Source organism: Lepisosteus platostomus, chromosome 7 (assembly GCF_059453375.1).
Source record: "Lepisosteus platostomus isolate fLepPlt1 chromosome 7, fLepPlt1.hap1, whole genome shotgun sequence".
NCBI classification, from domain to species: domain Eukaryota; kingdom Metazoa; phylum Chordata; class Actinopteri; order Semionotiformes; family Lepisosteidae; genus Lepisosteus; species Lepisosteus platostomus.
In genome coordinates this window covers 9,757,103-9,781,318 of record NC_142617.1, presented here as the reverse complement: position 1 = coordinate 9,781,318, position 24,216 = coordinate 9,757,103, and the positions used below count along the sequence as shown (strand labels likewise).

General features: G+C 38.5%; 1 protein-coding gene across 4 annotated transcripts; it reads left to right on the top strand.

The window, feature by feature from the left end:
- The first annotated feature begins 2,487 nt into the window (after nucleotides 1-2,487).
- p2ry6 (pyrimidinergic receptor P2Y6) lies at nucleotides 2,488-24,030 on the top strand. 4 transcript variants are annotated; one of them, XM_088639126.1, is made up of 3 exons: nucleotides 2,488-2,646; nucleotides 3,540-3,679; nucleotides 20,029-24,030. In XM_088639126.1, the coding sequence occupies exon 3, from the start codon at nucleotides 20,087-20,089 to the stop codon at nucleotides 21,056-21,058; it is 972 nt and encodes a 323-aa protein (XP_088495252.1). In that variant the 5' UTR covers nucleotides 2,488-2,646; nucleotides 3,540-3,679; nucleotides 20,029-20,086; the 3' UTR covers nucleotides 21,059-24,030. The 4 variants fall into 4 exon arrangements, with proteins under 4 accessions (XP_088495252.1, XP_088495254.1, XP_088495253.1 ...); XM_088639127.1 differs by lacking the exons at nucleotides 2,488-2,646; nucleotides 3,540-3,679 and adding exons at nucleotides 8,097-8,410; nucleotides 18,272-18,330; XM_088639128.1 differs by lacking the exon at nucleotides 3,540-3,679.
- The last annotated feature ends 186 nt before the right edge of the window (nucleotides 24,031-24,216 follow it).

Sequence of the window (24,216 nt, the reverse complement as noted above, 5' to 3'; positions counted from 1 at the left end):
ATGGATAGATATTAAAACACAGGCAATATGGGATTTTGTTCTTAACCACTGCTTACGTGCCCTGTGTTAATGCAAGTGTAATAAACTACAGGGATTCATTTATGTAACAAGTAAATATTTACGATAAGGTTTCATACTTATCTCTGGATTTGCACATTCAATACAATCTTTATTAATGTGAACTTGGACTGAGTTAAAGAGCTAACAGAATGATACGTTTGTAAAAAAATCTTCAAGAAGCTTTCCAAAAGGAAAAAAAAAGCTCATGTGCACAATGAGATTCTGTATGAATTACCCAGGCATTCCCAGATCTATAGTCCAGCACAATGAGAATGATTGTTCGTTAATAATTTACAGTGCACACTTGGTTTTCTCATATGTTTTGCAGCTGTGTTGGACAACATTAATATTACCAATTAGTCCCCAGTTTAAAAAAACCTTTTGGGGTTAAGCACAAAATTACCACTGGCACTGATGTGCATTTATCTTTTTTAACATTTGTTATCATTAATTTTATTTATTTACACCCCATCCCCACAGGGGGAAAAAACACAAAAGCACTCACATTACAAAACAGACCACACACACTTCACACAGATACACAATGCACATTAGAATGTTCTAGTCAAAACGAAAAAGAGAAAGAAAGATTAAATAAGTACTTAGCCAAGGAAAAGGAAATGTAGAGATAGAGGCTGAGTCATGGCCCTAAATATCACGTACAGTAAATATCTCAACCAAACTCAAGAAAAAGAAACAACAGACCCCATCTAATTCCTTAGTCTTCTTCACAGTCATCATTATCTTTTTGAGCATTGATTACTGCTATAACAGACACATCCGAGAGTAACCAAACTCCTGGGCATTGGTAGAGAACAGCACCTAATGTACTGTACAGACCAAAACGCACTCCACACACTGTCAAAAATACAACTGATGTGGATTTAGAATGCATGATTATCTCAACAAGGTTTTGACTCGTTTATTGTTTTGGTTGCAACTTTGCTTCAGTGTGTTTTTAATTTCAGTTTGTTAGAAAGGTACAATAATTACACCACAGAAGAATATGTGAGAAATGCAGATCACCCCTTACCAAACCGCAGTGTTCATGACACATTGAACTCTACAAGGAAGAAGCGATTTAAAAGATATGCATTCAATACGTTGTATACTGCAGATACCATATAATACCAAATATCTTATGGTTAATGACTGCTTTTTACTGGCCTGCCAAAATTAGGGATCACATTCCACATAGCGGCAAGACAGTACTATAGCTCTCTGCTTGCATGAGCTATGAGCAGGGGGAATGTAACTCATCAAAGGAATGGATGATCAGCCTTTCTAATGAATGTTGTAAAAGATCCGCACAGCCTTTGTTAGTGTTGGATTCTGTTACCGTTCGCATTTGCACTGTCCCGTTCGTTTTTCAGATTAAAACATAATGTTGGTGTCACACGACAATACCACATCCAGATGTTTACAGATGTGAAGGCGTGCACAAGAGATTTCCAGTGCTGACAGGGAACGGATTGTTTCTTTCACACATCTGTTTGTTGTGACTCTGCAGCATACGACAGGCAGCTCTTATTTTCTTTCATTATTTTTCACCTGAACTTGTACCAACAATATCAATAGAAAGTGTAAACTGAGGATCCACATTAAAAAGAACAGAACAGATATGCAGACATATTGGGTTATTTAGTGCTTATTAAAGCTTATGATAACTTAATAATGTAACGCAACGGGGGCTCAGGCGGGCGCCCTTGCCGCATCTGGTCGGCCCCTGCACCGTCCGGGGCTCGAACCCGGGACTTCCGCGTCTCTCTGCAGCGACCTAGCCCCGTGAGCTAAAGAGAGATCTCTCTACAGCCCAGTAGCTGTGGTCGTGCTATCACAGGGAAGGGCGGTGACGTCACCCGCTCTGGTACGCCGGCTCTTACACAGCGCCTGTCGGCCGTAAGCGTTACAATAATATTATGCTTGTTAAAGCTTATGAAGCTCAGATGATTGTGAACCTACAGACCTTACAAGATGTCATTAATCAATTCTTGAAATTTTAAAAATCCATTAATGAGGTAAGTAAACTACGAAATACGTTCTTGTTTCATCCTGTAACAACTTCAGCCGGTTTTTCAGTAGTGTATATTTAACCGGTGCCAACAGTTTCCAGATAAAATTGTTTTTCTACACTTATTGAAGTGAACGCCTCAAAACAAATAGGGAATGTACACAGCAGAGCCATAGTCTTTTATCCACAAATTATTTTAGTGCTGAAGTCTGAATATGCTTCTTGGTCTTACAATTGAAGTTTAGGCAATCGGTAAATATTTGAGTGATATTTTATTTGGCACCCAGAACTTTTCTTTCTCTGTCTGGTTATTTACATATGGAGAGCATGTGGTTTCTAATGTGGCACTGAAGTGCTTTGAACTATGAGGTCAGATGCTGCTATTCTGGAAGGGCTGGATTAACCTCCTCAAAATGCAAATTGGTTACAGAAAGCTAACTTCGAAACCCAACACAAAACTTTGCTATTCATTTTCAAACGATGCAAACCCAGCATTAGACTTTGCAACTACAGAAAGGGGAACAAAATGAATATTTTTTGACTGGATTTTGGAATGTAGCTGAAGATTACTTCAGGTAAGAAAACAATTTTTTCAGTAGTTTGTTTAGATCCTAATGAATCTGATAGAAGGATGAACTATATAGAAAGTATTTGGTGTGTCTTGCCTAGCTGAGGGCGTGGCAGTCTATCCGATGGCCAAAACCCCCTTCAGTAGTGTATGGAATGAATTAGGGAGCTGCTGCAAGGGTGCAGATTAGCAGCCATGGAGGAGGATGCAAGACAGATACTACAAATGAAGTCCTAGGTGAGATACATGTCTTGATGCTCTTCCAATCATCAAGGACTACACGCCAAACAAACAAGACCTCTCATAGTCATTCAAATGGGTCAAGGTTTTTGCAGCAAGATGGAGAAGCTGAATATGATGTTAATCCCAGGTGAAATGGTGAAATGGAAAATGTCAATGATTCTTGCGGTGCAGGAATGAAAGATTACGGGACGACACTAATGTTGGAGATCCTGAAAAATTCAGAAAGCATGCATGGCTCTCAGAATTTTGTCAGGCCAATGCTAGATCGCAACAGTCACTACAAGCAACAAACAAACTCATAATGTCAGCATTAACGGGTCCCACTGGGTGGCGGTGCTCCCACCACTAAAACAATATTATTCCCTTAAACTGACCTCTGTGAATGTTTTGAGATTTCTCTTATACTTACTAATACTGCCATTGCCAAATGTTTCACCGGAAGAAAAATCACTCTTTTTCATAGTCAAGGTGTCTACCACCCATGTTGATGTGTGCACAGTAGTTGATCTTACCATTGATGAGACACCTGCATTGGGCACCAGTACCTCTGGGGGAATACCTTGGGAATGTAATCTGGTTTAGGGGTCTTCTGTATTAGCAGCTGTTGCTTTTGCCTTGCAGAGGTCACTTTTCACATGCCTTCTCTTTCTAATCTAGTTTCTGTAATCTTTTCAACCTGGGTCGGCCAAAGATGCCTCCTATCAGCACTGTTGTGGTGGCTGGATTTACCACGAATGTCCTGAACAATCTCACATCCAGACATTTCTCCCAGCAACATTCTAAGGGCCTTTATATACGTATGTATTTCAAAATAGAAGTTCACGTAGGTACCTGTGTCAGCATGTGTAGTCCGCAAAGGAACAGGTAAAGATTTATTCCAGACACAATTTTTCGGCTGTGGAGCCTTCTTCACACCTGAAGAAGGCATCACAGCTGAAACATTCTTTCTCTTTTCTTTTCAGCATGGAATAAACATTTACTTGTTCCTATATTTTATAATATGTATATACATATATTCAGTATACGTGTAATTGTATAATTTAGGGTTTTCCAAGTATTGGATAATTTTGTTTTATTGTAACACTAGAGGTTAGAACTATAGAATATAGAGTTATTTTATGCCCAAGTGCAGATGAAAAGAGAAGCTTTTTAATGAACTGTCTTATGAAATACGTTACTGTAATGTCTAACCTAAATAGATTAATCTTCATACAACTATTGCTCCTAATTTCACAGATATATATATATAATGTTCACTGTTTAACTTTTTACCGCATAATAGAGCTGCAATTTCTTTAAGTTGCAGTAATGTGTAGATAAGGAACACCACAGGAGAAGGCAAAGTCAAAAGCTTTGTTTTTATTAACAAGGACTTAAGACTACTGACTTGGAACTGGACAGCCTGAACTTTTGCTCCATATAAAAATGTATGTGATTTCTTTTTTCCACCACATAAAGAAACCATGCAGGCTGTCTTTTTATTACCAGGCTTGTTGGCACAATTATTTTTTTCATTTTTATTAAATGAGTCAGTGTAATATAAATCTTCCTCCACCACTATCAATTTATCCCCAAATCGCTCGCTGTAGCACTCCATCACTAAAATTAAATTGAGCCTTTGAGATGTGGTCAATAAATGTCACTGTTCATTGTCCAGTTCAACACTGTGGTATCCAGAACGTTGATATATAACAGGCTATTTTCACAATTGCTCATTTGGCAGGAAAAAACACTGTAAAGACTTATTGTCATTGAAGAGAGATCCTAGGAAGACTACAGCTCCACCAAGTGAGACCAAGTGTTCGACTGTTGGTTTCCATATATCAATTGCTGAAAGGCAAGACAGACAGAAAAAGAAAGCACGTTGACACCACTTTGCAAAGGTTTCCAGATTCCCACAAATAAAATAAACAGAGCCATTGTGACCTTCTGGACTGAATCCATCCCTGTAAAACTGCATGGAAGTGCCTGTTCAGAAAAAAATTGATTTACTCTAATCTCGGCGATGCCACATTGTAATAAAAAATAGAAGTCCACAAATTCTAACTGCTCTCAAAACCATTGCTTCAAACCATTACCCACAAAGCCCAATGAACAGGCAGTGAAAGTAAAAAAATGATTTGACAGTGGATATCACTGAAATAGACCAAAGTCAAAAACCTACAGTACTTCTCGGCTTTATCTTCTGAATCCCAAACAGCTACAATTAAAATTGTTTTGTGTCTCTGTGTCTCAGAGAGTTGTATCTCAGAGAGCAAAACAATTGTTTGCTCTTTTAATTTTTGGGCAACAAACAACAGGCAGTGAAGAGACGTTGGTGGTGTTTTTATTTTTCTAATGCGGATGCAAAACAAAAACCCAGATCTTTTCTTCAAGATCCAACAGTTACAGATTTACAGACCAATGTGATTACAGTGCAGAGATACTACTATAGTTTAAAATCAGATATTCTTGTCCACTCCTAAAATTAGGGAATTAACATCTTAAAAAAACACAGAATAAGTGCAAAAGCCAATATACCTATCTCTAAAAATGTATTTAAGCACACAATCTATTGGAGCTTTAGATCCATTAGTGAATGACAGCCTGAGGATAAGATAATATTTGGGAGGTCGGATTGTGCGCTTTCTGATTATGAAATCATAGCAACAGTATAGTATATTGATTTGATAGATCAATGCTTTTAATTTACCAGAATTACAATACAGTGCCTCAAAGACCAACAATATGGAATAAATACACCTAAAATGAGCTCCAGAGTGTTATGATGAGTTAAGTAGTCCTACATTATAGTGCACTATTGTGAAATTCAATAACTTAATTTATAACAAACCTGGAACAATTGCTTACTTCACTCAGCCATGAAACCACTGATTCACTGATTCAGTGCTAATGGCCGATTCGGTACCCTTAATAGGCTGTTTCCTATTACATACACTAAATTTTCCTTTTACAAGGGAAATACTTAGGTCAAAGAGCAAGTAAGATATTATCATAACACAAACTGTGAGAAAAAATATATTAAAAGTTTTTTATTGCTTTTTGCATCCTCCACTAGGCATTCAAGTTATTTAATATGCACCTCGTGTGTAAAATTACCAGAGAGATGCATAACAGGGTAAATGAGAACTGACATGTGTTGGAGTAGATTCCTTAGAATCAGTCTCTCATGTTGGTATTTAGGTGCCATTCCTGCCGGCTTGTGTTGTCTGAACAAGGGCTGAAACACGCTACTTGAAGACTGAACCACGTGTGTGTATTACCGAACTGGAAAATTAGGGTACAGTACGTGTATCTACGCCCACATCGCTGAAAAAAAATAATATGTGCAGAATTGTTTGTCATATAACCTTAGATTTTTACCTTCCTTCGAGAAGTGAAACTGAAATGATTCGCTTAAGTTTCTTTATCATAATTGCAGCTCTATGGGGGAAATGTGGTTCTTCTTTTACATGAGGAGGACTTTCATTTCCTTTATTAATTGGGGCATATGGGGAGGCTAAAGTGTACATCTGGAATGGCCGTATCGTTTAAATAATTACGAAACAGGAATGAGTCTGTACAGAGTAGGAATAAGTCTTTAGGTATGCTATATTGATCTTTATTTCATTGAATTGTGTTATAAAATTCTGATCAATTCCTGGATTGATTTCAGACTCGCATAATTTCGAAGGGATATTTATCATTTAATCATACAACGATAAAATATTATGTTACTAAAAATGGTCGATTTTACACAGAGTACAAATTGTTTATTTTTAACATTTGGGCATATTGTATCTCTTTTGCAGTCTACAGATTTTCGTGAGGGATATTAAACTGATTCTTAAATTGCAGTGTTACTGCTAGTGAGATTATCATAATCTGTGCTGTGTAATGTCCCTGCTCTCTGCTTCCTGCTGTGAGTTTCATATCAAAACGGGGAACTTCATGTGTTTGTCAGTAGGGCCCTCACAAACATATTAATGAATTAATCCGAGATAACAGTGATCTTCCTGTAATTAAAACTTTCATACAAACAGAATCACTGCGTTGTCATCAGTACAATCAGTAGGCATTCACACTGAAAAAAGCTCCTAATGTTATCAAAGGCAATTATCTTGTTACTTATGAGTCAATAGGTTCCTAATCTATGTAAAGGAAACCTGGGTTGCTCACTAACTAGTGTCATCATCTTGGTGATATGCCTAAAACATAAGATCAAAGCAAATTCAAAGCAACAAATATGGGAACTCTGTGTCAAGGACATAGTAGGAGATCATCTGGCCTATCTAGCTCGCTGACTAGTCTGAAGATCTCTTCCAGTTTCTTGAAAACTGCTAGGGTATCAGCTATGACGACATTGAAAGTTACCAAGAAAGAAAACTGGCTATCTGTTTACTTTCTTCACACTGAAAACCTTGATATGGACTCTGAAATCTGAAGACCAGATTCTCAAGTCAGTTCCAGCTCTATTTCTTAAATGTGCTGTATAAAGTGCTGTTTATTATTTTTGCTTATTTCTAGATATTCTAGATTCTAGATTTGTTGAAAAACCTTTCAACAGTCCGTATCAAATGTTAATAGAGTACATTAATATTCTTTGAAAACTCACTGGAATCTTTTAAATTGACAGAAAAAATAAACTCTAGAACAAAATATTTTTTCACATGTACAATAGCTGTTTCCTACTTTTCCTAAAGCCACTTTTTTAATTGATTAAAAAACTTTTTTGATTTTTTAAATCAAGTCCTTATCAGCTGTCTTGGTGTCACTAGAAGAAGAATATTTCTTATCTAATGAGTAGTACACTAAACCCTATTCTATATGAACCCATTTCTTCACATTGATTTGGATAACACCCCCTCCACATACAGTACACCCAAACACCCGACAAAAAAACTTTTTTAATGATTCAGTGACATTAAAGGGGTTTTATTAAATTAAGTCATTCGCTTATTGATATTAAACGGCTATGGCACTTGACCAAGGATTAAGAATTATATATGAAAGATACAGTATTTACTATACAGGCTCACCTCAACACAATACTTCATTGGATGAGGGCCAGCACCGTGGAACCGTGTATCCCCTAACGGTAAACGTGGTACAGTACTCGGAAAACTGTTTATGATTTATATATGAAGACGATTTCCATCAATCCAGTCTTCCTTTGGTCTGTTAGTAAATTAGTATGCAGCGGCAGTAACCGCAAGCGACGTGACAACTACTGTACCTTCTGAAGTATTGAGCAAGCAGTCAGCGGGCGCAGACGACTGCTTTCTTCGCTGCGCAAATGTTAGACAAGAAAGGGGAAGATTTATGATGTGTGGGAGCCGAACAGCAGTTCACTGAAATCAATCCACCAAAAGAAAACGCATGGAAATTGCAAATTGCTACTAGGCGCAGCTAGATGTTTGTTTTTCCTTCGGGATAAAAACATGATGTAGCACTTTTATCGTGCCCTAACTTTAGTGCATACAAACAATCTGGATCTTTTCAATAGTACGGTGGAAAAGGATGAAAATTATATTTTTTCGAGGTTTGAGGTAAGTACAATTAATTTATTTAAGGAATTGGCGCTAATTAATTAAAATATGATGCACACTATTTTCTGCTAGAAGAGTAAAACAGCAGATTTCTTTTGTTAAAGAAATCGCTTTTAAATACCAACAGATACACTGTAAAAAGGCAGATTAACCCTTGCTATTCTAAAAAAAGGGCAACGGTCGCATATGTATCGTTCACGCTGCTAATAGTACAATTTCAAGCTCAGGTGAAGGTGAAAGTAATTCCCAAGGGAAAAGTAGGGTCAGGACGTATTTAGAAGACAGCTACTGTACTTCGAAGTTCTTCTTTGCGGTGCTTGTTATCTATAAACTGTATACTTCAGACCTGTACTTTCTGTATAGTTCTTCCTCATCTGAGCTCAACAAACCGCTGCATTTAGGTATAAAATCGACTGTGCGGGCTTTTTTGATAAAATCAAAATATAAAAAAACGTAGAAAACGAAATTAAACTTTTGTTTTTTTTTATAAAAAGGAAAAAATAGTGCTTTATAGGTTAGCTTTCTCGCTAAGACAGACAAAATGCGCCGACAGTTTCATATCTTGTGTCATTCAAAAAAGATCCACAGCAAACTCGAACTTCAAATACCTGTTCAGTGCTGTTCTAAAGCTTCGTTGATACACTATAATACATTGCTATCTATTCATTCGTAGTTTGCGCTCCATTTTTAACAATAGTATTTTTTACCATATTATTATTTTTTAATTTTTCCTTTAAGCACAGCCAATACTCCTGAAAATACATTCCCATATCACGCATTTCAAAAGCATGGAGCGATCCAGGAGTTGTCTTGATCATCAATGTCTTGAGCTATTACTCAGTATACAACCATACACCGAGATTTGAGAACAATCTTGGAATAGTTTTTTTTTTTTAGAGCAGACTCTTACAGACTATCCTTGAACAGCCCACACCCACGTGAATTCAGTAAGCAAGCATATTTGTTTTAGCAGTTCCTAACAGTAAACCAGGTGCTGTTTTAAGAATTTGTTTTTCATCACGTTATTTGCTCAAATGCTGTTGTGACATAGGGATTATCACATTCAGTATCTCTTGAAATTTCATCTTGGTGCAGAGTCCATTCCTGTCTCGGCTCGTTATGTCTGTCCCTCTGACAAAGAATCAACAATATTCCTACCACAGCATGCATGGCCTTGCCTTGTTTTTATATGTTCCAGTATTTTTAAACGCTGCAATCCAAGGGTCTCTTACGTTTGATATCCTAATTGCACTCTTGTGTTACTTATGTTAGAACTCAGTTACTGACATAAAGGATTACATTTCAAATCAAGTAAAAGGTGGGGGACAAGTTCTTTTTAAAAGGTAGTATGTTATTTGCTATGGTACCTGCACACAGCACAGTAAACAGGTCACTGTAACCTTAATACAATTCCTATTAACTGTTTTATGTCCTTAAACTAACTTCTATCAACCAGTTAAAATCTCTCTGTGATTTTATCCTATATGATTTAATTAGGTCTCGTTGTTCAATGTAATTCAGGTTTATAAATAACTGGTAAACACATTGGAACCCAGAGAGTGCGAGAGCGAGCAATCGCATCTCTGGCAGCAGAGAACAGCGATGAAAACGAGATCACTGAAGAATGTCACAGCCCATCTGAATGGGGCTCCCAGGGAAACAGAGCTCAGCGTGGAGAGCCTTCCAAATTGGACCCCTAATGTCTCTGCTCTATTTGGAACCTCGCCTTTCAAACCCTAGTTTTGTGGCATACAGAACACCGATCGTTTATTTTCAGCAAGACTAGCCCCAAAGACGGTGTTGTGAAATAGGAGACAAACCCCCTTACGTCTAAAAGTAGTGAATTATCACAGCAAATGCAAAGAGCTGAATTAGTAGAACCTCTGTGCACAGCCTTCATAAGAACTTAACAAAGGTTACAAACAAGAGGCCATTGGGCTTATTTTGGTTGCTAGCCAGGGTATCTGCATTTTTACATGTGCGTTAGCTTTTATGAGATACCCACAACCCATTTATTTAGAAAAGTGCTCTCAGATTCAAATATTTAAATACTCTTGCCTTTTGACTTGTATTCTCTGCTTTTTGGTTCATTGTTGATTACGAAGACGTCCATTGTCTTGACATTGTTTGAGGATTTTAGATTTTTTTTTAAGACTAAAAATGTTCGGTTCTCTTAGCCTGTAAATGAAGGGAATTCCTTCTGACTGATTTGAGACTAGCGGTATCTTTTTTGCAACTAAAGCCGTTTTCAATATTTTAAAGAAGATGCGCATTTTTTATTGGCACATTTTTGACACAAATTGATTCTACATTTTCAATTATATATCTTAACATGATGTACTGTATGATTCTTTTCTTTTACATAGAGTAGGAAAATAAGATCACACAATAGATACCAAGGTCTGTGCTTCTGTAGACTCAGGAATTTGCATCACTAATCTTGTAGTTTATGTTTGTATTCACACATGCAAATTGAAAGTCATCTGCCAGGTTTTTGTCCAGTCTTAAATTTATTCAAGGCAGCATCAGTCGAACAGCGGACAGGGCTGTAAATCAATGACTTGATTTCTTTTCATTGGTTCTGTAGGCCAGGACAGATGTTAAACATTTAAGTCAAAATATCTAAGAAATGTAGACGCTGGTAATATTTGAAGCCTGTTTTTTAATTACATTATTTAACCCTACAGAAACCCTAGTGGGCTGTTCCCAAGTCTTGAAAGTTAAGTATTCTCTATTACATTATTAGAAATTATTATGTAAAAGAATTAAGAATGGGAACATGACACAGGATATTCATTTATATAGTTAATATGATTAAAAAGCATACAATCCAAAGTAGTAATTTATGTAAATGTGCCAAATAAATACCCACTAATCTGTCCGGGCTTTTAAATTCTAATCCATTTGTTGTCTGCTGACTAAACTGCACTATAGATTGAATCATGATAAAGTCTTTGTGTCAAGATTCCATCACAAAGAACCAACCTCAGTTATGCTTAAAACATATTCCTTCAGGCAGTACCACGCTGTTGAAGATACTTCACTTGTCTAAGAATAACTGTATTGTTTACATGATAAATAAGGTCAACAGATAGGATTAGAATATAACATCATGAATATTCTGTCATATATAATATATAATTTAATATCATGCATATGCTGAGAAATGAATAATAGGATTTAAGGCAATGTATACCACAAGACTGGTGTATGGGTGTATTTCCAATCTTTAAAAGTTTCCCCAAATCCGTGAAGATTACCATCCTATCACAGATGTCAGAAGGGACGAACCATGGAATGGCAGGAGGGTGAAAAAGACCCTATGCGTAGTGGCAAGATAGGGGTTAGCCCAGGCTCAGCTGTTCAGGAAATGCCGTATAGAAACCTATGCCCTCAGGTAGCAGATGTGGGGCGACCTGGTGCTAGACGGGTTTCAGGACATCCGAACCTCAATGCTGAGCGAGGAGCAGAGCAGAAGCAGGAAATAAATAGGCTACACAACAAGACACACCAGAAAGACAAGAATAATCACAGGGAACTAGGAACAGGAGAGAAGTAGAGTGCCCTCTAGGTGTGCACAGCACTGGGGGGAGGAAAAACCTCATTTAACTGAAAGGAAACCTCCGGGAGTCCATGGCTGAGAGCTACCCCCTCCTCCGGGGTAAAAAACCTTTATTGAGTAGAGGAAGGCAGGGGGGTGTGGGGGGTGGGCTGGACTGGGCTCTGGAGGAACAAGACAAAACAAACCCAGACCCAAGCAAAAAGTCACGAACAACGAAAATAAACCCTGACGGAACAGGGGAACAAATAACACATAAGGGCCTGGAAGCCAGACCAGGGGGCGTGGGAGCCCGGGACAGAGATGGAGACAGCAGCAGCGAGCGTGGGAGCCCGGGACAGAGACAGAGACAGCGGCAGTGGGCACTGGAGCCCGGGACAGAGACAGCAGCACGGGGTGTGGGAGCCCGGGACAGAGACAGAGACAGCAGCAGGGGACGTGGGAGCCTGGGACAGAGACAGAGACAGCAGCAGTGGGCATGGGAGCCCGGGACAGAGACAGAGACAGCGGCATGGGGCGTGGGAGCCCGGGACAGAGACAAAGACAGCAGCAGTGGGCATGGGAGTCCGGGACAGAGACAGAGACAGCAGCAGGGGCCGTGGGAGCCCGAGACAAAACATGCAACAAATATAAACCCTGACGGAACAGGGGAACAAACAACACGTAAAAGAAATAACCCACAACAGAGAGGGAGGGCAGGGGGCATGGAAGCTCAGAACCAGGAGAAAGAAAAAAAACACCCAAAAACCAGGAAACAAAAATAAAAAAAACGCTCGCGGGGTCTAGAGTAAGCTCAGCATTCTGTCACAGATGTCAGAAGGGACAAACCGTGGAATGGCAGGAGAGTGAAAAAGACCCTATGCGTAGTGGCAAGAGTTAGCCCGGGCTCAGCTGTTCAGGAAATACCGTATAGAAACCTATGCCCTCAGGTAGCGGACGTGGGGTGACCTGGTGCTAGGCGGGTTTCAGGACATCCGAACCTCAATGCTGAGCGAGGAGCAGAGCAGAAGCAGGAAGTTAATAGGTTACACAACAAGACACACCAGAAAGACAAGAGTAATCACAGGGAACTAGGAACAGGAGAGACGTAGAGTGCCCTCGAGGTGTACTGGGCGTGACACATCCAGTCAGTTTTTGCAAAAAAGCTTCTGTAACACTTCCAAAAATGGAAACCCGAGTGCACGTTCTTTTTTTCCCATTAACAATTTAACAAGCAAAAATGTTTAGACAGGAAAGATTTTAAGATTTTCAGGAGGAAAAGGCATTTTTCATAATAAGTTTTGGGATATGCTAAATCTCAAAGCAATCTGACTTCAAGCAATCTGAATGATTTTGAAGATGTTATGAGGGCCTTGTCAATCTCAACTCTGCCGTCTCTATAAAGGGCGTCTTCTCAGAAGCTACATTACTAAGGTGAAGCGCATTAACAACTGAGAGCTGGAGGCAAAGAACAAGAAATCAGTTTAAAAAAGCAGAATTCTTTTCCTTGTCTGATCACACTGCATTAGCTCTAAATTAGCTCTAAATTCCACATTCTAGAAATTAGAAGAAAAATAAACTTTGCTGAAATGTGGCAATGATATTGGGCAAAACTTCAAAAGCAATCAAAAGCAGCAGATCTGCATAGCGTAGGATCTGAAGGAAAATATAGGGAGAGTCCAATCTCCATCCCCATCTTGGACGAAACTCTTCATTCACATGTACTTGAAATGTGACAAACACTAAGGAAGGACAACGATTTCTGTTCATGCTGAAAGACCCGTCTGTGACTGGCTTTTAATACAGCTATCTAATAAGTAAGACAACCATGTTTTTGTTACACATTCCGTTGGATTAGTAGTGACTTATCTTGTCTGTTTCTGTTAGTAATCCAGAGGGAACTGAACCTCGTTTAGGAGTCTGGAAGTGTGGACGTTAGGGCTCAGGATCAGTATCTTGGCTGTATCTCCCACTGACTCTTTGAAGGAAGCAGAGGTTCTGGGTCTTGGCAAATGTCTTCATCGCCTGCCTGCTTCTGAAGTGACAAGCAGGCTGGTTGTCGTGTCAGCACACACATCAGTCAGGCCCTGTACTCACAAAAATAGGGGGCGAGGGGCACACACAAATCGGAACAGCCTTTGGCTCTCAGGCAGCGTTACCAAAACAGGCTGCAAATTATGTGGGATATAATTTTTACATTTGCTTCACTTTATTGTTGAAATAAATCTGAAACATTCAAAAAAGTTCAAACTGCCCTTGTTGTGCGGTTTCTATGCCTGTGTCATTGTAGACAGCAATTTATGAGATCATCATCTTTGGGAAACACATTTTTGAGGCATGGATCAATTACAAATAGAATTAAAAGGGGAAATATATAATAACTTATATGACAGCTCTTTGTTTGACTCCATGCTGTCAACTTTAATTAAGAGAAAGAATAAAGCCCAGTGAACTGCTGGGGCTTCTAAAGATCCCACTGGAAGATTTTCCTTCACGCAGATTAGACATCAAAGCACACAAGTTATCACAAAGTTCTAAAATGTAAGGTACTACAACCATCACTATTCTAATCTTTCTTCACATTAAGAAAATTTGAAGGCAAAATAAGTTCATGGAGGACAAACAATTACCCCCTCACTTACCAGTTAAAATTACTTAATAAAATAATGTGACGGATAAAACATGTTTTTTTAATTTGTTGAACATGTCACTAATGCTTCTCGTGTTTGACAAGTCAACTGGATAATTAACATTATTGCTGAATGATTTGATTACAAAGTGGTCCACCTCAAAGTCCGTGGAGTTTTGCAAAACAGCCATTTAGTGAATCAGGAGTACTCAATGAACTGTGTAAGGCACACAGAAATAAGTCAGCTGAGTGGTGTAGAGTTATTATTATTGCTTTTCATCTTATACTGTATGTGGTCTACCTATACATCTCTCTTTTAAAACAGCTGAAATCCCAGCAAATAGGAAGGCTGCCCTTATTCTGCTTTCTTTTTAGTAGTTATGGTGATAAATCAGACCCTAACGTTTATACACATACTGTACACCCAGTATATCCATTTTGCCTTGGGTTTTGAAAATCATGGAAGAAAATTCTGGCTGAAATTGTATCCAGTCTGGTTCTCATTTTGTGCAGCCTTTAATGTTCTCTGTGATACCATACCAGCACTCAGTACGAATCAGACTTGATTTATCTGAGCTGATTTACCTAATCCTTTTGAGTCTGTGTATCAGTCCTGATAAGGTTGCACAGTACTGGTCTTCATATAAACTTCTTTGCATTGTTTCAGAATTACTAAGAAAACTGTCTGCTGTGTGTAAAATTAGATTTGTATCCCAACCTCTTCCAGTTATAAAGGGGGGCCAACAAAGTTCTATATTGGGTTGACTTTTGTCTCCAGCAAAAATATTGCAGAAGTGTTAGGTAAATCTGATATCCTCATTTACTGTATGCAGACAATATTATTTTATACTTAAAAGGACCCACTTTATCATCTATAATGATAGATTTGCAACTTAGGTTCAATATAAAGTAGTTTAGTAGGCTTTCTGTGAGCTGAGTCTTCTGAGAAATTCTTCTGTTAAATTCAATAGAGGGAAAATTGTGTAGTTGCTACATCCATAATGATCACAAAACCACTGATTTTAAGGTGAAACAAAGATAGAGCAAGTCGCTGTTTATAAATGTAAGGGTAGTACTTTAACTTTCAAAACTCATGTTAATGAAAAACAAGCTGAGTTCAAGTCTGTACTTGGTTTCCCAGCAATTGCACAAAATCCAGACTATACAGTGGTTGAAGTTCTGTGGTTGAGCTAATTATCTTGAGACATAAGGCAATGAATTTCATGTCTTTAAGTTGTTAGCGTTTTCTTCTCTAACCCGCCCAAGAAATAAAAGCAGGGTGACCATGACTGTAGGATTTAGAACATTTCTTGAAACAAAAAAAATATATAAGGTTAATCCATAAGGGTCATTTAAAATGGGATACAAAGCTGGAAAACTAGTAATAACTTTGTCACACCTGATTCACACGTCTCTACCTGGTCTGCTGTGTTCAGTAGCTGCTGGTGCACAATCACTGTTGTGCATCACCAGGGTGAGGCTGCATTTCAAGGCTGCCTCTAATAAGTAAGTGTAGAACATTCTGTGGTTCTTTGGGATGAAAAGTGCTACTACTGTGTATAAATTATATTAATTATTATGAAATGTGATCATTATTGTCTCTTTACACATACAGAGATCTATTTATTCGTAATAAATTATGCGAAATGAACAAAACACATTTTAAGCAGGGGCTGTCAGTTGTGAGCCTTTTCCAATCATCGAAAACTGGCAAAAGCTTTTTTTTTTTCCTTCCACAGGTGGTGGTTTTTAAAGCACCTGCTTTGTGCAAGAGCTTCAATTCAAAAGAAAGAATTCAGCTGCATCCTTTATATTTTTTTCACTTCTTTGTTTTCTGCTGTTTGCAGAAATCTGCTTCCTGGCCGTGGATGCTTTGTTGCAGGTTTCCTTATGAGTGAAGAAAGGCAGTTTTCTTGGTGCTGTCTGCACCACATCAGGATGTTATCAAAATCAGACTGTATGAGCACCCTCAATATAGTATACTGTACTTATAGTATGCTTCACCTTTAGCTAATACTTCACCATTTGTAAAATAAAACATTCTACACTAATTAATGTCTTTGGTTAAATATTTATTTTATACCACTTCCAAAAGAAATGTAATAGCTAATTAATTAACAGAGTTAATTAGCACTTTCAGAGCTCATGTGTTTCCTTACCCTTACTGTCCAATTGCTCCTTTTAGTATATTGTTTTGCACAGTAAGAACGTATTCTTCCATGGAGGAGGGAATGAAATATCCTCCAACAAGCAGAGGCTATTTACCTTGTCCAGTTTGTATTCAGCTGGTTCCTCAGGCACTGGGGACCTCTTCCATCATAATCAGCAATTCCGCAGAGGGTATAAAGCCACCATTGTTTAGTGCCTCAAAATCTTCTCAAAAGGAGTTTGGTTCACTGGAATTGTTGTTAAGAAAGGCGTTGCAGTTGTGTAGGGGTGATGGGAAATATTTGTCTCTGTAGATCACTGACCATTTCTGCTCCACTGGTGCTCCATACTGTAGTTATTCTCACAGGCTTACTCAAGTGGCAGAACAGTTGGAGCAGGTGTAAAACAAATTCTGAGTTACAATGTACCTTCTTCCTTCTTATTTGGGCTCTTTAGGATTTTTTAGGCTCAGGCTTTTTTACATGTTTTTTTATACTTGTGTTTTATCGTTCTTTGAGTGCAGAACGTGACCGGCTCACTCTTTCTTTAATAATGACGTTCTCGTTTCAACCCCAGGAAACACTCATCTTTCCAGGCTTGCCTAGACGGATGAAAAGGCTTGTTCTGCATTCCAGAAAAAACGTTTAGTCAAAGGGATAGAGGAAAACCATTCTGAAGAGAGTAATTCTGCATACAACTACTTAACTAAGTACTTAAATGTGTTTTTTTGTCCTGTTTTTACACTGTATGTATGAGGAACAATACTTGGGAAGACTATAACAGTGTTTACTGTAGGTCTGGTAGTAAATGCAAATTAAGTTATGTCTCAGGATTTGGTCTGCAAGCAGAATGCGCCAAGTAATACAGTACATGAGCTTGAGACAGTTCAAATAGCCGCACAGGAGGATAATGAATCGCTCAGCTCAACAGGTCCTTTTCTGCCCTACTCAAACAAGCTTCCCGAGGCAGTGAAAGAAAACTCACAGGCTGATGAAGCTGGGGAAAGCACTTGTATCCAGGAAACTGTTTGCCGCCATCTGCTCGTTTACCCTTCACAATGCTGAAAATTCCTCTCCGTACTCATTTCTGGGTACGATGTGTTAGATTTGTTTAGATGTCAGCTCGGTGCGTTTACAGCCAACATGTTTTTGCCAGGGTGGTTTCAGCTATTACTGGTGTTTTTGTGTGGCTTTCACCATATGCTCGTATTGCCGACGTTATAAATGGCAAAGCCGGTGCCTGCAGATGGGTTTAAACTTACTGAACATGTATTAAATTAGGGCAAAACTAATCTAGTGTGGAGGAGTTTTTTTTTTACTCTGGCTCTCTTTTCTTTATAAAGGGGGGAAGACCACAACAAACATGTTGTTGCTGAAATGTGGACTATTTTATCCTTGTATAAAGTACACATCATCAGGCCTTGGACACAAGTCCGGCCAAACTTGCCTGGTTAATGTAAATTAAACATTTCTTATCGAAGGGGAGTTAAAATTAACACCAACACTTAAAATTAATGGGCACTGACGGCTGTATTTTTTCATTTCAGATGCGGTTTCTCGTTGGTTAAAAGAAGCCGTTATAGAGAACCATACAAACCCGACAAAGGTAGCTGGTTTGATATGGTGTGGTGTGAAGTTTGTGTAGTATAATGAAAGCATAAATTATTTTGTAAACATTAAGTACGATTTTTGTGAAGCACCGTAGTTTTGACTTTCTCTTTTTGTCAAGTCTTCTACTGGAAGTTTAATGCAATTGTGTTTCATTTACGAACTTAAGTAAAAAGGCGCGCTCACTGCGCCCTCTGGTGACAAAGGGTTTTTTAAAGACAATCAGATTTTTAAACTGAATTACATTTCAATTCTCTCAATTTATCTTTAGAAGCTGCAACGATAGGACTGAATCCACAGAGTTCAGAATAGTCTGTTAATTTGCTATAAGTACTTGGGAAATGTGAGACAAAAGCACATTGAAGCAACTTTCCCGTCTCTGCTGGACTGAGTCCTCAGGTTTAGAAGACAAAATATTAACCCTTCATCCTGAATAAGTCACAAATGTCTTGTATTTATTTATTTCCATATTTTTTGTGTAGCATTGTCATTTTTATGTTCTGTAGTTAATCGGTATGCTCGTAAATCGAGAAAAAACCGTTTAAAGAGCACTTAATTTTCCTGTGGCTTTTTAAAATGAAGACCAAATAAAATTTGGGAAAATGTCTGGATAAATAATAGTAGTCATTCTAGGCTTCAGCCATATTTCTGTGATGGAGCTCCTTACTTACAGTATCTCCATTTGCCCTTTCAGAATTCCTTAAGAAAAAAATTTGAAGATCATGGATTTAAAATGCAATGTAAATTTTCAGCTAAACATCACTAAACATCACTAAACATGCTCAGTGAGGATAAAATGAACTGACATCCTCAAACAACTACTTTTAAAGTGACACTTAAATGAAATATCCCTGACCCAGTAATGTCTCTCACCTTTATTAAAAGAGTTGCTAATTATGTATTACTATCACACAAACACATAAACTGTAGCAGACAACTGTTATCCATAAAAACTTGTGATTTATACTGTAACAACTGCCAATTGTTTAAAACCAGTCTCTTATTGTTTTTAAATAGCTGTGCATTTATACTGATATAAAAATATAGGCCTAAGTACTTACACTACATATAGTTTTTCAATTACTGTGTCATACTTTGGGTAGATAATCAGTAACACAATCCATCATATCATGTGCTGTTTTATATTAACCTTCAAGCGCCATTCCCTTTTGTCCTGTCTGTGTGAGATTGTGTTGGCTTGCTGCAGTAATTATTTCCTGCTTTGAGTCCTTCGAGTCTCTGTGGGAAGCAATTGAATTCTTATATTTCCTGGCACACTGTCTGCCATTTCTTACATGTTCGTAATAAAGGCTTGTGGTTATTGTACATACTCTTTATCTGTGACTTTATGACACTGAATAACTGAAGTACTGAATAACAATTTTATTCTGTTCTGTGGCCCTTATGACCTCCTTATCATTTAATGCCTCTGTAGATAAAATCACACCAAAATATCTAGCAGTTGGGATCATTTTTGATTTGACAATACCCCACAATTACATTGCAGAATCCCCTTTCACAACGGAGGGTCCTGCAGAAATTTCATAGCGGAGGCTTGTGGTTAATCTTTGCTGTTCGGTGTGCGTTGTGAAACGGGGAAAAAAAAAGTGTTTATACAGAAAGAAAAGGTATTCCTGTTCAGTGTTGTTAACAAGGTTGTTCTTGTGTTCTCTGATTCTTTCATTTTGGCTTGCAGAATGTAACTCGGCACAGAACCTGCCCACAGTAACTCGGACGTCTGCCCAGGAAATCCTATGGAGAACGTTACAGTCTCCAGAAGCCCCTCCTGCACCTACAATGAGGACTTCAAGCGGATCCTCCTGCCTCTGGTCTACAGCGTGGTCTTCATCCTGGGGCTGCCCTTGAACTTCACAGTCATCGTTCAGATCTGGAGGTCGCGGAAAGTGCTGACCCGCTCCAGGATCTACATGCTGAACCTGGCCATTGCGGACCTCCTGTACGTCTGCTCCCTCCCCCTGCTCATTTATAACTACGCCCAGCACGACTACTGGCCCTTCGGAGAGTACACCTGCAAGTTTGTGCGCTTCCAGTTCTACAGCAACCTGCACGGCAGCATCATGTTCCTCACCTGCCTGAGTTTCCAAAGGTACTTCGGGATCTGCTACCCCCTTGCCCAGTGGCACAAAAAGGGGGGCAGGAAGTTTGCCTGGGTGGTCTGTGGAGCGGTGTGGATGATCGTCGTGGTCATCTGTGCGCCCACGTTCCACTTCGCCACTACCGGCATTCAGAGGAACAGGACGGTGTGCTACGATCTGAGCGAGCCCTCCCGGTCGGCTCAGTACTTCCCCTACGGCATGGCCCTCACCTTCATCGGCTTCGTCATTCCCTTCCTGGCCATCGTCGTCTGCTACTGTTGCATGACCAGGATCCTTTGCCAGACCAACCACATGACCGGCCTGGCGGTACGGGAGAAGAAGGACAAGGCCATCCGGATGATTGTCATCGTGGTGGTGGTGTTTGCCATCAGCTTCTTCCCCTTCCACTTGACCAAGACCATGTACCTGATTATCCGGGCCTTAACAGATGTGGCCTGCGGGATGCGGGAGCGGTACTCAATCATTTACAAGTGCACTCGCCCCTTTGCCAGTATGAACAGTGTGCTGGACCCCATTCTCTTCTACTTCACCCAGCAGAAATTCAGAGAGGGCACCAAGCTGCTGATGGACAAGATCAGCACCAAACGAGACAAAACCTCAAAAAAATAAAAAGAATGTCTTTGCGAGCTCTCAGGAGCTCACAACAATAAGGTGTTATCATATGACTGGGTTTCGTATTGCCTGTCCGCATAAAATAGTCTTTACCTCATGTCGGTTTCTTTAAAAGGACAGCCAATATTCAACCCTAGTAGGTGTCTTCCTGTCTCTCAAACAGATCTCTTGCCTGTCAAATAGCTTCTTTTCACCAGTTGAAGGAACAACAATGCACAAAAATGCATGGGTCTTAGAACTGTTGACTTGAGAATATTAGGCTTGTGAAGAAAACTGTAAGTGTGTATACAGTTTATTATGAACCTAGTTTCATTGTACACTCCTAAAAAATGTTTGGGTATTTGTATTGAAGAAGTGTTGTTGAACGATTTAGACTACCAAAGTAAATCTCTTACTAACAAAAATGTTATTACTTTTGTATAATATGATACAGACAAATAGAACTTTAAAAGAAGATTGTGAATTTGCCTGTTCAGTAACTGTAACTTTCTTTATTAATACCGTTTTCTTTCTGAATAAAATGTCACAGTTTTTGTAATATTTATTTTAAAAATCAATGTGATCAGTTCCTGAAAGGCAGTTATAGTAGCCAGTAAATATGAATATGTAGATTCTTCTCAAGACAATATATAAAAAAGTTGAAGCTATAAAGTAGATTTTTCTAACCAAGATGTGGGTGGATACCATACAGCATATGCAAATCTATCCCAGATTACTGCCTTTAAACCTGTATCATCCTGACCTACTGCACGGGAACTCCACATTATTTTTCTCACAGTTTTGAGATTAAAATAGTGTTTTTATGAAGGTCTAAATCAGTTGACACTGACTGGGCCATGTCTACTGATTTAAAACAGAACTCTGTTTACAATCTGGCAGGATTTCCATGACATAATCCAAGGGAAATGCTTGGTAGAAAAAGATTACGCAAAAACAGGCAGTTCTAATTTGGTCTTGTATGCAAGTGAATGGAACATGCATTAACAAGTATCGGAGACATAAGATTCAAAGAAAGCAGCATTTTAGGTAAGCAATGGAACTCATTTAAAAATCAGATTTGAAAAGTGTCTCCCTGTTCTTTTATTTTCCATATAAGAACAAAACCACTGACAATTTACTACCACTAAATCAGTGGTTCTCAGTCCTGGTCTTGAGTAACCCCTGTGCTTTCTAGTTTGTACACCTATGGAGTGATCTGGGGTAGCCCCTGTGTCTTCTAGTGTTTGTTTCTGGTATTATTCACTGGTCAATTTATTTTCATTGTCATATTTCTTTTTCTCTTAAAACGCTGAATGGGATTTGTAATGGGTATAATGAGTGCTAATGAGTGAGAATCGGGACTGTCTTCATTCAGATGTGCTACATGAAATAAAGCTATTGGGACTTGAGAGTGCTGCCTTGTGGCACTGGGCCCTGGGTTCAGTTCCTGGGGTGCTACAGTACATGTATCTGCATGGAGTTTGTATGTCCTCCCCATACAACCAGCATTCTGGTTTCCTACACAAATGTGTAGGTACTGTACATTGATCTATCATAGCAGTTTACGTCTCAGTCAGTTGGCCTTGGTTCAACCTTTAATTTTATCTTTAACTGTGTTTCTTGTGTGTAGTAACAGAACGGACTTTCAAAGTAATAACATACTAAAAGGCAAAATGGCTTAAAAATGATCTTTACATGATAAATAATAATGAGAGGTCTTGTATGTGGTATACCTGCTGATTTGTGCCGTGTGTATTGCTGCCTCATTGCATTGACAAATTAAGTATGTTACTTACCAACTGTAATTTCCCGAATGATACAATATAGAACATTAGATAAACAGAACACACTGCCGTATTTTGACATACTCTGTGTTCTTTGTATATTGTTGGCATATGCTTAGAAGTACTACAGTATATAAATGAATGGCAGCATAACCAAAATTGAAAAAAAATATATTGCATGTGAAAGGCTTGATACACAGTGTTTATCTGGCCAAAGTTGATTAATTCAGACATCTATTGCAGTGTTTCAAATATGAGCTTAGCTTAATTCCACTGAGCAGTGGGGAAACACTCAGGTTAATATATCATTTTTCAGATACGCTCACATACTCTATTTTGCTTCTCATTATAAACTTCAGCTGCGTCCCGCAGAAATGCATTGACTGAATCTCTGTATAAATGTGAATTTCCTGGTCACTTGTCACACAAGTGATCCTACTGAACTTCCCACTTTTTCACAGTGTCTTATAGACAGTTATCATTAAATTCGAAAGAGCACCACCGATTAAATTTAACAATAATTAACAGAAATGAAGAGAAATTAGTAAATAAGCTTGTGAAAATCTTAACAATACATTTGGATGTAAGGATTATTCACGGCCCTTGGACACAATTTGATGAGCTGTGCAGGAGGGTCAAACAGGAAGTAAGATGGGATATACAGTATAAGATGACACTCGCCTTCTCTCCTCGTTAAATCCATGGTACTATTTTGTGTGCGGTTTTCTGTTTTTTTTATTTTTTTGGCCAGTGTATTGCTTTGTTATTAAGAGGGGAACCATATTCTTTCTCTTTTCAACTCACTTGAGACTGTGATGCACTCCGTTGAATGAAGTACACTTGTCCTCAATCGTCGTCTGGAATTACTGTATGATGTTATAACAATGTAGCAGCTAAGCCAAATGTAATTGTGAAAAATGGCTGTTACTGTACCAGTATTACTGTGAGCAGAACTTCGTTTCTAACATACGTTGCTGAAGTCGATATATATTGAAATATTTTTTTATTTCCATTCAAATGTGAGACAAGGTTACGTTAACATAGGTTAATGTAACATATATGTGCATATATTTATTGTGGGAAAAAAATATGGTGTTTTATTTTACCAGGTACTAATGTTTAACTTTACTTCTTTCTCATGTCCAATTTGGGATTTGTTAATTTTTGTAAACTTAAATGAGATGTAATAAACTCACTTGCCTTTAACTGACTGCAGTACTGTTTTAGACTCCCATCGGAGCTCAAAAAGGTGCTAGACTGACGATCGCGATTGATGGGTTGATCGAATTGCATCAGAATCATTTAAAACAAACTAATGCACTAGACAAACAACATTTTTTTAAATGAGATCCTTCATTAAAAAATGTTCGTTATACCAAAGTTTGTCTGAAC